The following is a 12,469-nucleotide window of genomic DNA, read 5'->3' as shown; positions in this document are numbered from 1 at the left end:
AACTCCTTTTAAATATTCTTTTTATTTCTTCTTCTATGATCTTTTTTATCAAGCTTCTAGTGTGTATTCCTCTTGGTTCTTCTTCTCTATTTTCAAAAAACTTAGACCATAACCCACAACAATGATATCAAAGTTGATGATTTGTCTTTATGACTAGCTTGGACGAGTACAATATAGAATAAACCTTGTATCGAAAATCTTTCTAATAGGGATTTCAGATAAGTATTTTCCATTATGATAAACAATTGTACAAGTAAAGTTCATCATTAAAGTTAAAAATATTTTTACTTAAGGAGGGTTGTACTAATGTGAAAGAGACTCACATATAAGTGGGAAATTTGTTAGAAATTCATGTGTGAATTTGAGTCTCACATTGAATATAAATGAGAAAGTTAAAACATAAAGAAAAAAACCAAAAATTTATTATCTTAAGATTTTGAATTGAAGGTGGTGTAATAATCTTTTATATAAGTTGTTCATAATTCTGTGAAATCTCCACACTGAATTCCCTTTTGAAATACTAAACACCAATAAGTAATTTCAAGTTTTAATTAATTATCAACATTAATTGACAAAGTGATGAGACAAAAAAAAAATGTCTATTTCATACTCAGAAGAATTTAGAAAGATTTAACCAAGAAATCAAAGACAATCTTAAGAAATTAAATACAGTCTTAACCATGTGTTTAAGTTTATGAAAATAAAGATTAAACTGAAACACCACATTTTCATAAGTCAATGATAAATAGAATGTTGTTTCACGTAACTCTCCAATATAAAAATCCAGGCAAAATGTAAAACTATCAATATATCCAAAATCTCACAAAAAAAATCTTAATTCAATAATATTTATTTAAGTATTTTGTGAGAGACCCTCCTTATTTAAGATTAGAAAGTATGTCCAGGAAGCATCTCCAAGTAATTAAGTTAGTTTTTTTATTCTTTCCACTCTATTTTAGAAGAAAATAGATTATTATAGAACTTCTTAGAATATTCTCAATATATTTAAAATAAAAATTTATCAATTTTTACAAAAAATGTTTATGCTTCCTAATTTTTTTTTTCAAGCTCTTCAAGTTTTCTTCTAATCGTCATTCCTTTATTGGTTCTTTCTGTTTCATCTTTTTTTTTTCCATCTTTTTAGATTTTTTTTTTCTATACATGGCCTCATAACATACTTCTTCTGCCTAGATTTTATTTTTTTAAATTGCTTTGAATGATAATATATATATATATATATATATTTTGTTGACTAGTTAGGATAGTAATGTTGACATATGTCCATTACATTGAAATGTACCTAACATTTATCTTTTTTTAGCATGTGAGATAATCAAACACCCCAAACTCAGAATTCTTACTATTTGTGGACATAGATACTCTCATGCTTTTTAAGGTGTGGAAAACATTGGGCTTAAAGTTTAAAAAAAAAAATATCTGGCTCAATTGGTAATAAATGATAATTCATGTTAGTTTGGTTTCTTTTAGCTCACTCGATAAATATTAAATAAAGCGTTGGTATTTTCTTTACCCAAAATATTCAATCATGCAATAAAAGAAATAGAAATAAAATCGCTCGTATGGAAACAATACCAACACTTCAAATTTAAATGTGAAATCTTTCTAACTTTTTTTTTATAAATAAAATGAGATACTTCAGGGTGTCTCAATCCTTATACAAAACTCCAAAAACAGATTTTCTATAACCCTACCAACTAAGGATCCAACAGACATTGTACTACAGATCAAACTAAAATCTCATACAAAGGTCGAATCTTTCAACTGTGTTATAAGTGATCAATTTACAAAAGATTAATCATATTCATTAATCACAAAGAAAGACATATCTCAATATTTTTTTTCCAGTAAATGCATCCATAATTCTAAAACTCTATGTAACTTTTTATAATTTGTTTAAACAAAATGAAAAATGAAGCAAAATAACTAATCATAAATAAAAGAAAACAGAAGTAAAACTCATGAAAATAAAATAAAAACATGCAAAAATTTATTGCCTCCTTAACCATTTGCTAATTAGTCTTCAAGACCTTTTAGTCATACGTACAAAGTAAAATATATTAATATATTAGTCATGGAAATGTTAATAAATTTAGATTATTTCTAAAAAATGTTCTTAAGCATAACTGGAGGATGATGTGTTCTTTATGGTCACTATAATGAATGCTTGCAACTATATTATTATCAATGGATTTTATTCAAATAAATGTTGATAAATTAGCCATTACAACTTCTTTTTCATTATTAAGCTGTTTACCTCCACAAATATATATGATTTAACAATTTTTTATATTTTAAAGTTATTTCAAGTAGGTTTTAGCTTTTTTTAAATAATTTTTACTACTAAAAAATTAGTAAATAAAAACCAATTTTAATGAAAAAAATAATTAATTACTATATTATTAAATTAAATATCTTTTTATAAATAAAAAAGTTATTAATATTTAAATTTATTTTTATTAATAATAAATAATTTATCCTTCAAAATCCTTTTATCATGCTTCCATCCTCTATCTGTGTCACTGAACCACATTTCCTCCATCTCCAGCAATTATATAAGACGAAACATAAATTGTGTTTAAATGATATTTTTTATTAAAAATATATATAATTTTCTAAAATGAAATTTAATTAATATTTTTACAGATAAATTAAAAAAAATTAAATTAATTATACAAAAAACTGCATTTTTTTATTTATGTCCTTTTATATTCTAAAAAATATATAATATTTTTAAATTAAATTATATTTTAAACATATTTTATAAATAATTTAATTTAATTTTATGTGTCAATAACATAAATATATAGGCTAATATGTTAAATTAAAATCATGATATATAAATTAATATTAACTAACTTATATAATTATTTATATATAATTACTTTTCTTTAAATTAGAACCAGATTATTTAAGTTTTTTAAAAGCAATGAAGTATTTTAGTTTAGGGTTTTGTGTTCGTATGTCGAAATTATAAATAGTACGTAGCTCGCCGATATGAAATTATAAAGGACATTCTCAAAACATCTAAATCTTATCAAATAAAAAAGTCTCACGTTATAAATAAATAGACAAAGAGAATATTTAGTAATAACGGGTAAAGTAATTGGTAGATGACAAAAAAATTATAGCCAATAGGATTACAGTTTACGAGTTATATTAAAAAAAACCACAATTTTCAGATGAATATAAGATATCACCCTTTACTCAACTTTATATAATTGATTTATAAAGTAAAATTTATATCTATTAATATACTTATAATAAATCTAATAAAATAAATTTTAAATCTCAATCTTATAAATTCAATTTTTAAAATAAATTTTTTATATCCATTTTATACTATAAAATATTTTTAATTTGCTATTTTTAAAATAATTCACCTGTAAAGTTTGTATCATTAATATAAATCAAATAAGTTTAATAAAATGAATTTTAAATATAATTCAATCACTAAGGCTTCCACCTTGTCTGTTCTTAGAATTCTTTATGAATAGGTATAGTCTACCTATATATCGTTTTTGTTAACATATGGGTTTTGGTCTAGTCCCCCCGTATTTTTGTATTTTTTTTTTTCTTTTCTTTTTTCTTTTGTTTAATAATATTTTTTTTTTCATGTGATGGTAAATGATTGTTGTTACTTGAGGTGTCAGCCTAGCTGAGATCTTAAGTGGCATAGTGATACCTAACATGAAAGCTTTTATTTAAAAAAAATATAATTCAATCACTTATAAATTTGACTTTTAAAATAAAGTTTATACGGATAGGAAAAACGCGGAAGCAACACACATAATCACGAATCAACGGCAGAAAATAAACAACACAAGATTTAACGTGGTTCGGTCGCCAACTGCAACCTACATCTACACGGGCAACTATTAGGTTTTCATTATATTCTGTTGCACGCCAATTACAAGTACAATAATCTCTTTAAATAAAAATTATAAAATAGACACAATGATTAAGCTCATTCACTAAACATGATGCCTAATCAACCCAATCCAATTGTTCAACATATACTTATCTTATATATATAAATATCTTAATATTTAGCAGATATGATATTCTCAACACTTAATCTCTTGTATGAAGTCCACCAAACATTCATATTGAGCTCTATGTTGATTCATCCTTTATTGATGGTGAGCACAAAAAAGTTTTGGCATGGAGCAATGTGTGGAAGAAAGAAGAATACGGCATGAAGAGTAGCTAGGGTGCAGTGACAGAGAGAAGCATTTTATAGTTTGTTTTGTGGGCAGAAAAATAGGAACTGTCTGCGTAGTTATTTGGCCAGGTGGAGCATATCCCTGTGACCAAACATAGGACCAAAAGCTAGTGTACATAAATTAATTAATAATAGCCCTTGGATTCTTTCACTAAGGACACAACACGGAATTTGGTACCTATATGCATCCATTGTTTTGGCCAAAAACAAATAAAGAAAATAGTAGAAAGTGAAATGTATTTCTAATTATTTCATTGCGTAAAAAGTATAGTTTTTAATTAATAAATATGTCTGCATAGAACTATTACCACGACTCATTCTAAATGTATTGATTTGCAAGTGAATCTTAATTCTTTCTACAGGTCAAGATAAGGTAATTACACTAACATCCGCATGTCTACAAATGTGTTTTGGTGTGTAAGAACTTTTCATAATTTCTCAGATTTAATATTTTGATCTACATTATTTATACAATCACTCAAATAAGATTATTCTTATCAATCATAGTTATTTATTAAAAAAGTTAACATTGACTTCAAATTAATTAAACTGCCTCTATAAACATCTAAATCATTTAAAAATATATTTTTTACAAAACCTCTTAGGTTAGACATCACTATTAAACTTGACATGTTAACTAGGTTGACATCTCAAATAACGACAATTATTTGGCATCACATGAAAAAAGTATTATTAAAAAAAAATAAAAATTATTCACCATTTATTTTTTAAATGTCCTGATGCTATGCATATTTGGAGTTGAGTTCGGAAAAATTTTCTTACTTCTCATTTCTCTTATGTGGATTATCTTCTTTCTTTTATTAAGAGTGATGGTAGACCTTTAGTTAATTTGATTAAACTTGTTGTGATAACTTTTTCTAGATGATATGACATATGAGGAATTATACTAGAGTTTAGGTTAAAATTGATGTTTCTATGGTCATTTCGATCATTAAATATCTCATTTGTCTAGTTGGTAATTTGTCTAAAAGTTTTATGCAAAATGATATGTTTGATTTCAATGTGCTTAAGTTTTTCGGTATTAATACTCGTTGTGATAAAGTTTTATCTCCTCTTCTTGTTCGATGGGAGTTTCCTTCTCTTGGTTGGGTTAAAATAAACATTGATGGTGCTACTAGGGGTTCTTCTGGTCTTGCTACTTGTGATGGTATTTTTCGTGGGAGTATGAGTGAATTTATTAGTGATTTCTCTGCTTTCCTTGATGTTCAGACCGTTTGGTTGCTAAGTTTTATGAAGTTATACATGTTATTGAACAAGCTCACAAGATGAGTTTTACTAGTTTACTAGTTTATGTCTTGAATGTGATTCTGCCTTGGTTTGTGCTGCATTTACTGCTAAGACTAATGTTCCTTGAATGTTTTGTAATAGGTGGAACATTTGTCTTAACCACTGTAGAAAAATTAGGTTTAAGATTTCTCATTTTTTTCGTGAAGGGAATGCATGTGCTCATAATAGGCTTCCATCTAATCTTTTCTTAAAGTTCTTTATTAATAAGTATAAATTACATATGTACCGTTTTGGCTTTGGTCTAATCCTTCATATTTTCCTGTATTTAAAAATATTTATATACTTTTTAATTTTCTTTAAAAAAATAATCTTTTGCAGGTCTATACTAATATTTAAAAGTAAATTTAATGTTTTTTAATATAATATTTATTGAGATATATGTCTTGATGGGTAGTAAAAACATTATTTTTAGTGAAAAAATAATAATTTGGCAGTGGATTGTAAGTCTGTTTATAGTTAGTTATATATCCATATAACTTGTTTTATGAAATTGATTTACATATATAAATTTATGTTTGGTATTTTACCATATTAGATGTTGAACTTGAAAAGGATTAATAGAATTTATATATATATATATATATATATATATATATTACTAAAAAAATATGAATCTGATTTGTATAAATAGTCGCATGTTTATAATTATTAATGTTATACGTTTGTATTGAGTTGGACTTTTAGAGATATGCAGCATGTCATACTATCTTACTGTGAAATTCACATAGTTATACGCATAATAATATCAGTACCAAATAATTTAATATGACAGGATTTAATACATATGACCTGTTAAATTAATAATCTTTTGAACAAGATGTTTTAATGATTTCTAAATAATCAGTCACCAAATAATCAAAATTAGTCACTAATTAAATACTGATTAATTTAGTGACCAAGCAACGTGAATCATTATTTTCTTCGTCACTAATATACAATAATTGATTTAATGATTAAATATGTAAATGGTGTTAGTGACTGAAATAGTCACGAAAAACTGTAATTAAATTTGTGACAAAAATAGTGTATTAAGCTTGTTTGATAACATTTATTTAAATTAAAAAATCAGCTGAAAATATATTAGAAGAGAAAAATCATTAATTAGATGATTAAGAACAATCATTTCTAATCATTTTCACACAACACCTTGCTAAGTGTTGTTTCTTTTTTATATAAATGAAAGAATAAAATACATATGATATTAATAAAAAGTAACATGGAGAGGAGAGAGATGTTGGATGGTTGATCTTAGTATATGTGGTTGGGAGGAGTAGTGAATATTTAAGATCTGTTGAGGATAATGGTTTTACAAGAACCCAATCAAAGGCCAAAGAAAGAGTGGTGAAAAGAATCAGTGCATAGATCAAACACAGCATTAGGAAAAGAAAAGGTACAGCCAAAATCATCTCTCATAATCGCCTCATGCATGCTTGCCAACTCCATTAGATCATCGCTCCAACTTTCATCAACAAGTTTATCACCTTCACCAGTGTTGCAATTACCTTCTGCTTCAGCTCTAGGGACATATTTTGCTCTCACACAACCTCTTCTCCTTTTCTTGTTATCAACACCAATCTTCTTGCTTAAATGAGTGTTCCAAAAGTTCTTCACCTGGTTGTCTGTTCTCCCCGGAATCCTCCCCGCGATCAAAGACCACCTTAACAATAAAAACCCTTCGTAAATACCATCAAAACAACACTTTATTCTTGCAAAAACTGGTCTAATAATAAGAAATAACCTATTTCCAAGGAGACTGTGAAGCCGAAGAACAAGGTCTTCTTCTTCTTCTGAGAAATCTCCACGCTTAACATCAGGAGTTAGATAATTCATCCATCTCAGTCTGCAACTTTTCCCGCTTCTCTTCAACCCTACAATCAAAATGAGAACAAAGAGCATCAATGAGATAAGACTATGAAAACTAACACTATACACACACAAGCTTACCTGTCACTCTAGGAATCCGGTTCCACTTCCCAGTTCCATGCTTTTTTATGTAATTAGTTAGAACCGAGTCTTCCTCCGCATTCCAGAACCCCTTCTTAGATTCGTTCTCATAAGCTTCCATTGTTGCAAAGTTGAAGCCTGTGTCTTCTTAGCTTGAGTCCTGAAAGTAATTGCAAAGGAACTAAGTTAGAAAATTCGAGGAGAGGTCTTGAATGGGATCAATGGATTTACTCTTTTCTGGTACGAAGCTGCTCAACAGAACCTGTGGCATAACACACTTACTTCTATATAAATATATAGCACCAGTTCTCTTCCCAGAGTTCACATTTAATTTTTCTTTAAATGAAATATTATTTGAGAAAGAATTCGCAACAGAGAAGATGGAAAGAGGGAGGAACCATGTAAAAAAAAGTGATGAATTGATTCAGTGATATTAAAAAAAGGAAAAAACATTTTGCCAAGTTGTACATCTTATCTTCCAACTAGAGATAATATCAAAGTTAAATCTCAATTTGATTTATGAAATTGAATTAGGGTTTTTGTTAATCTATCGTATCACACTTAAACTTCCAGACATATTTAATCTCATATTGAAAATATAAATAAATAAAAATTATGCTTAGAAATTTAGACTTTAAACTTTGAAGATGTGGGTCTTATGTATTTACATAATTTTCTTAAATTTACCTACTTAAAAAAAATTAAAAATTGCACCCTTTTGATTCATTTGGGCATTTAATGAGGGGAAGATAAATCAGCACAAGCACAGGAGGGTTCAGGAGTGTTGGGTACTGGTGAAAGAAGGTATTTGAAATAGAAAATTTTGGTATACGTAACTAAAATATCAATGACATCCTGCAGGTGATATGACAAAAATAGAGGGAGAAGATAGAAGAAGCAATAAATGTGAGATACCAGATCTTCTAAGGATAATCTTACAAATGTTAAAAAAATAAAATATAACCAATACTTTTTTATATAAAAAAACTTTTATGTTAGATATTTATTATATTTTTTAAATTATATCTAAAATATTTCAAATTAAATTATATATAAGAGTGGATATTAATAAAATTATTAGAATAATTAAACTATGATATCATAGTTTTATTTAAATTTTATAAGTGAAACAAAAAAGAAATGAAAAATATTTTAGGCAGATTTTTAAAAAAAATAAATTAAAATGTATTATTAAATATTATTTAATTGATTTAGGTTTTTATTAGTTTTTCAGTTCCTTGACAAACACTTCTTTAAGTCAATACCCTCATCAACTTTCCTGTTTTTAAATCTTAAAAAAATTCATATATTTTCATATACGTTCAGTAACCTTTGAATTTGAGATGATTTGAAAAGAAAGTGTAAAGAAAGTTAGGATGTTTGGATTAAGGTAAATAGAGTGAAAAGTGTGAGGAAAATTTATGAAAGTTTGTGAGTGATATGATGGATGTGATTGAAATTATATTTTTTTAATTAATAAAAATGTAAATTTACTAATTTATTCTTATATTTAGAAATTTTTAATTAAATATTTTTAATTATAAATATTTAATAAAAACTTATTTTTCTATTAAATAATAATATTATTTTATCTTTACTCTTTTGTAATTAATATAATTATTATATAAATTTATTTTTTATTATTAAAAAATATATTTATTTTTACTATTTTTTATATTTATAATTTATTATATATAAAATATAATTAATTATTTTTATTTTATAATAATTATTTTTTATAATTTTGATTATATTTTTAATATTTAAATTATAATTTTATTTTAAATAAAATAATGATAATTTAAATATAAATAAAAAGGGTAAAAAAGTAAAATAAAATAAAATAATTAAATAAATATATATTCAGACAACTTTCTTTGCATATTTCCGAAGAAAGTTTTTAATGTAAAAATTGTCTATTTTTGTGTTTTTCAGAAAAAATTCTTGATTTTCCAACTTTTCGCACTGCCCATTAAATCTTCGCATTTCCATTGAGAGAAACAAAGACAACCTTAGTGTTGGTGAAAGAGAAAGCCTTAGTCTTAGTGAAAGAGAAAATAAATGCTATGTATAACACTCCAGAATCAGACTATGGAACTGAGTTATTTTTGACTTATTTTTTGAGAAATGATACTTTCACAGTTAAGAGACTTCACATTATTGATTTAGATATAAATATATATAATAAAAAATAAATTTGTAATTAAATTATATAAAAAAATATTAAAACAATAATATTAAAAAATTATAATATAATTATATAAAAAAATAGGATTGTGAATATATTATTACTCTTATTTTTTTTTACAACTTCCAAAGTCATGTTATTTACAACGCCGTTATTATGAAATGGTCGAGAATTAAAGGAATATTTTATAATCAAAAGCTTGGATGAAATGTATAAATTAAATGGTTAAATATGTTGTTGATTTGTACAGAAGATGGTGTACGTGAGTGAGTCCGTGTAATAATAATTAATAGTCTTTGGATTCTTTTACTAAACCTACGGGAAAAAGGACACTACCCAATTCCGTCACTTTTGTACCTATCTCAATTTCAAATAAATTACACACTCAGTTATTTCTTTTACAAAATTCAAGATCAGATTACTCTTTTTAGATCCCATTTATAATTTTCAATTTCGTTCCCACCTTTTAATCTATGAGGATCAGACACTTTTTTAAATGGAGTATTCGTATCGGACACACATATCGGTGTTCGACACTCATAGGACACTTATTAGTGAAGTGTTTAATTCAAAAAATATTTGTTGAATTTTTAAAAATTCTATCACGATTCTAACACAATTTTAAAAGATATAAATACAATAATTTTCTAAAAATTCAAATTTATCGTATAAATTTTTATTATGATTATAAAAATAAGAAACAAATTCTTTTGAACCTGTCATGAAAAATATCATGCTCCCAAAAGAATCTCAGACATACTTTTACACATAAATATTTATTTTCAATTTATATAATTCAAAATTATATAATATATAGACATGTGTTCTTGTGTCCTACATTTTAGACATTATACATATTTCTGTGTCATGTCAGTGTTAATATTCACATGTGCTATATAACTTTTAACCTCTCTTTAAATTTTAACCACTTTCGTTTTTTAATCATCAAATCTAAAATAAGTATCTAGATAAAACATAAATAAAGAACCTGTGTAATTAGATAACTTTATATTTTAACCGGTTGGATTTTATAAATGACACGTAAAAGTTAAAATAATTCCTTAATTTTTTTCAAAACATAACACTTTCTAATGCTCTTAAAACCATTGTTAGTACAAACGTAATTTGTGTATGGAATTCAGAGCCAAGTATGCAAGAATATATTTTGGAAATTTTTCATTTTCATTCAAACGAGTTCTCCACGGGCAAATCTATTTATATACTTGAATTGATGGTATGAAATTGGCAAATTTTCTTCCACCTTCATTCCTCTTTCCTTTCACATCTATATTAATTTTATATTAATTATAAAAAATCAATTTTAATTTTTTTATGAAACATAATCTTACATTTTTTTTAAAAAAAATCTCACTTATATTTCACCCAATACTTCATTCGCAAAATGTTCATTCTTCTCCAAGCCATAACATTTGAGAAAACAATTTCATCATTAACATGTGATAGGACGAGAAGATTCGTTGTATTCGATCTTCATGACTTTTTTTTAGTTTTGTATTTTATGTTTACACTTCGCTAGTTTTCTTTTTGCTAGGTTTTGTACATAAAAACACCACAAACTTACAACAACCATCAACATTTACCATCAATCATTATAAATGATCATTACCAATTAAAAATGAAGAAGAAGATATCACACTATCCACTATATTCAAAAGGATATTATTAAAATTAAAAAAAAAAATATGAAGTGAAAGAAAGAAATACGGATATGCAAGAGAATCTAAACACAAAATTTATTTATTTCTGTCAAACTATTAGTTTTTTTTTCTTTTTTAAATAACAAATAAATTAGATACAAGTTGGTACCATGTCCTTTGTACTAAATAGCATAAGTGAAAAAAAATATACCGGATTTCACTTTTCTCAAATCGGTAGCCAATAATAAAATAATTTAAAATTATTATTGAAACATAATTGTCATTCTATTATTATGCTGACATGTTTCACTGTCTCTTCACTTATGGTTAAAATTGGAGACTCTCTTTACGTTTTACCAATATGTTTGGACCCTTTTCATAAACTACTAAAAGAAAATATAGGATTTTTTTCGTAGGGACAACTATATGGAATCTGAATATGCTAATAATCTATCCCATTATCAAGCAAACTCTTATTCACAATTAATTTTTAATTACATAATAAATTTGGACAATGAATCAAACTTTATCAACCAAATAAAGGTAATGATTAATACAATCAATCATAGGGGATCATGAACCTTCAGTTTAGACATACTTATAACTTCCAGATACGTAATTAATTATAAATAAAGATTTTGAACTCAAGAAAAGATAAGACAGTGAAAAAATAATTTAACTTAAGAGGTCTCGTGAACTTTTGACTACAATGATCATCAAATAACAAAATAAATAATAATTAAGAAGAAAATTTTACAAATAAAGAAATGAATGCAATCATTTTGTAATAAAAAAAATGTTTGAATTACAATTTTTCTTTTTTTAACATTTTCCTGCCTCTCTTAAAAAACTTATCGTAATTCGAAATTTAGTTAAAAACAAGTGTCTGTATTTGACACTTATTGTAGCTCAAATAAAATTGTTTTAAAAAAATACGAAATTTTGACAAAAACAATACATTTCAATAATTTATTTCCTTTAATAGTTACTGTGTTAAATATTTACTTAAATAACATATTGTCTCAAATGATTATTTACATAATATAATTTATTATAATAATTTAAAAATCGATTATGTTCTACACTTGATTTTATTCACTTTTATTTATTTAAAAACAAAGAATGGAA

At 25.4% G+C, this 12,469-nt stretch overlaps 1 protein-coding gene across 2 annotated transcripts; it reads right to left on the bottom strand.

Moving 5' to 3' along the window:
• Positions 1 to 6,673: 6,673 nt before the first annotated feature.
• Positions 6,674 to 7,875, bottom strand: LOC137807865 (transcription factor MYB114). Of its 2 annotated transcripts, none has more exons than XM_068608700.2 (4): positions 7,778 to 7,875; positions 7,496 to 7,655; positions 7,290 to 7,419; positions 6,674 to 7,208 (listed from the first exon to the last, which is right to left on the bottom strand). In XM_068608700.2, exons 2-4 carry the CDS (start codon positions 7,614 to 7,616, stop codon positions 6,872 to 6,874), a joined length of 588 nt encoding a protein of 195 aa, XP_068464801.1. In that variant the 5' UTR covers positions 7,617 to 7,655; positions 7,778 to 7,875; the 3' UTR covers positions 6,674 to 6,871. The 2 variants fall into 2 exon arrangements, with proteins under 2 accessions (XP_068464801.1, XP_068464799.1); XM_068608698.2 differs by lacking the exon at positions 7,778 to 7,875 and adding an exon at positions 7,727 to 7,761.
• Between the last annotated feature and the right edge of the window lie 4,594 nt (positions 7,876 to 12,469).

This window comes from Phaseolus vulgaris, chromosome 3, assembly GCF_051622355.1.
Source record: "Phaseolus vulgaris cultivar YP4 chromosome 3, ASM5162235v1, whole genome shotgun sequence".
In the NCBI taxonomy this organism is placed as follows: Eukaryota; Viridiplantae; Streptophyta; class Magnoliopsida; order Fabales; family Fabaceae; genus Phaseolus; species Phaseolus vulgaris.
Note: the sequence above shows the minus strand (reverse complement) of the source record. Positions and strands in the feature narration are given on the sequence as shown.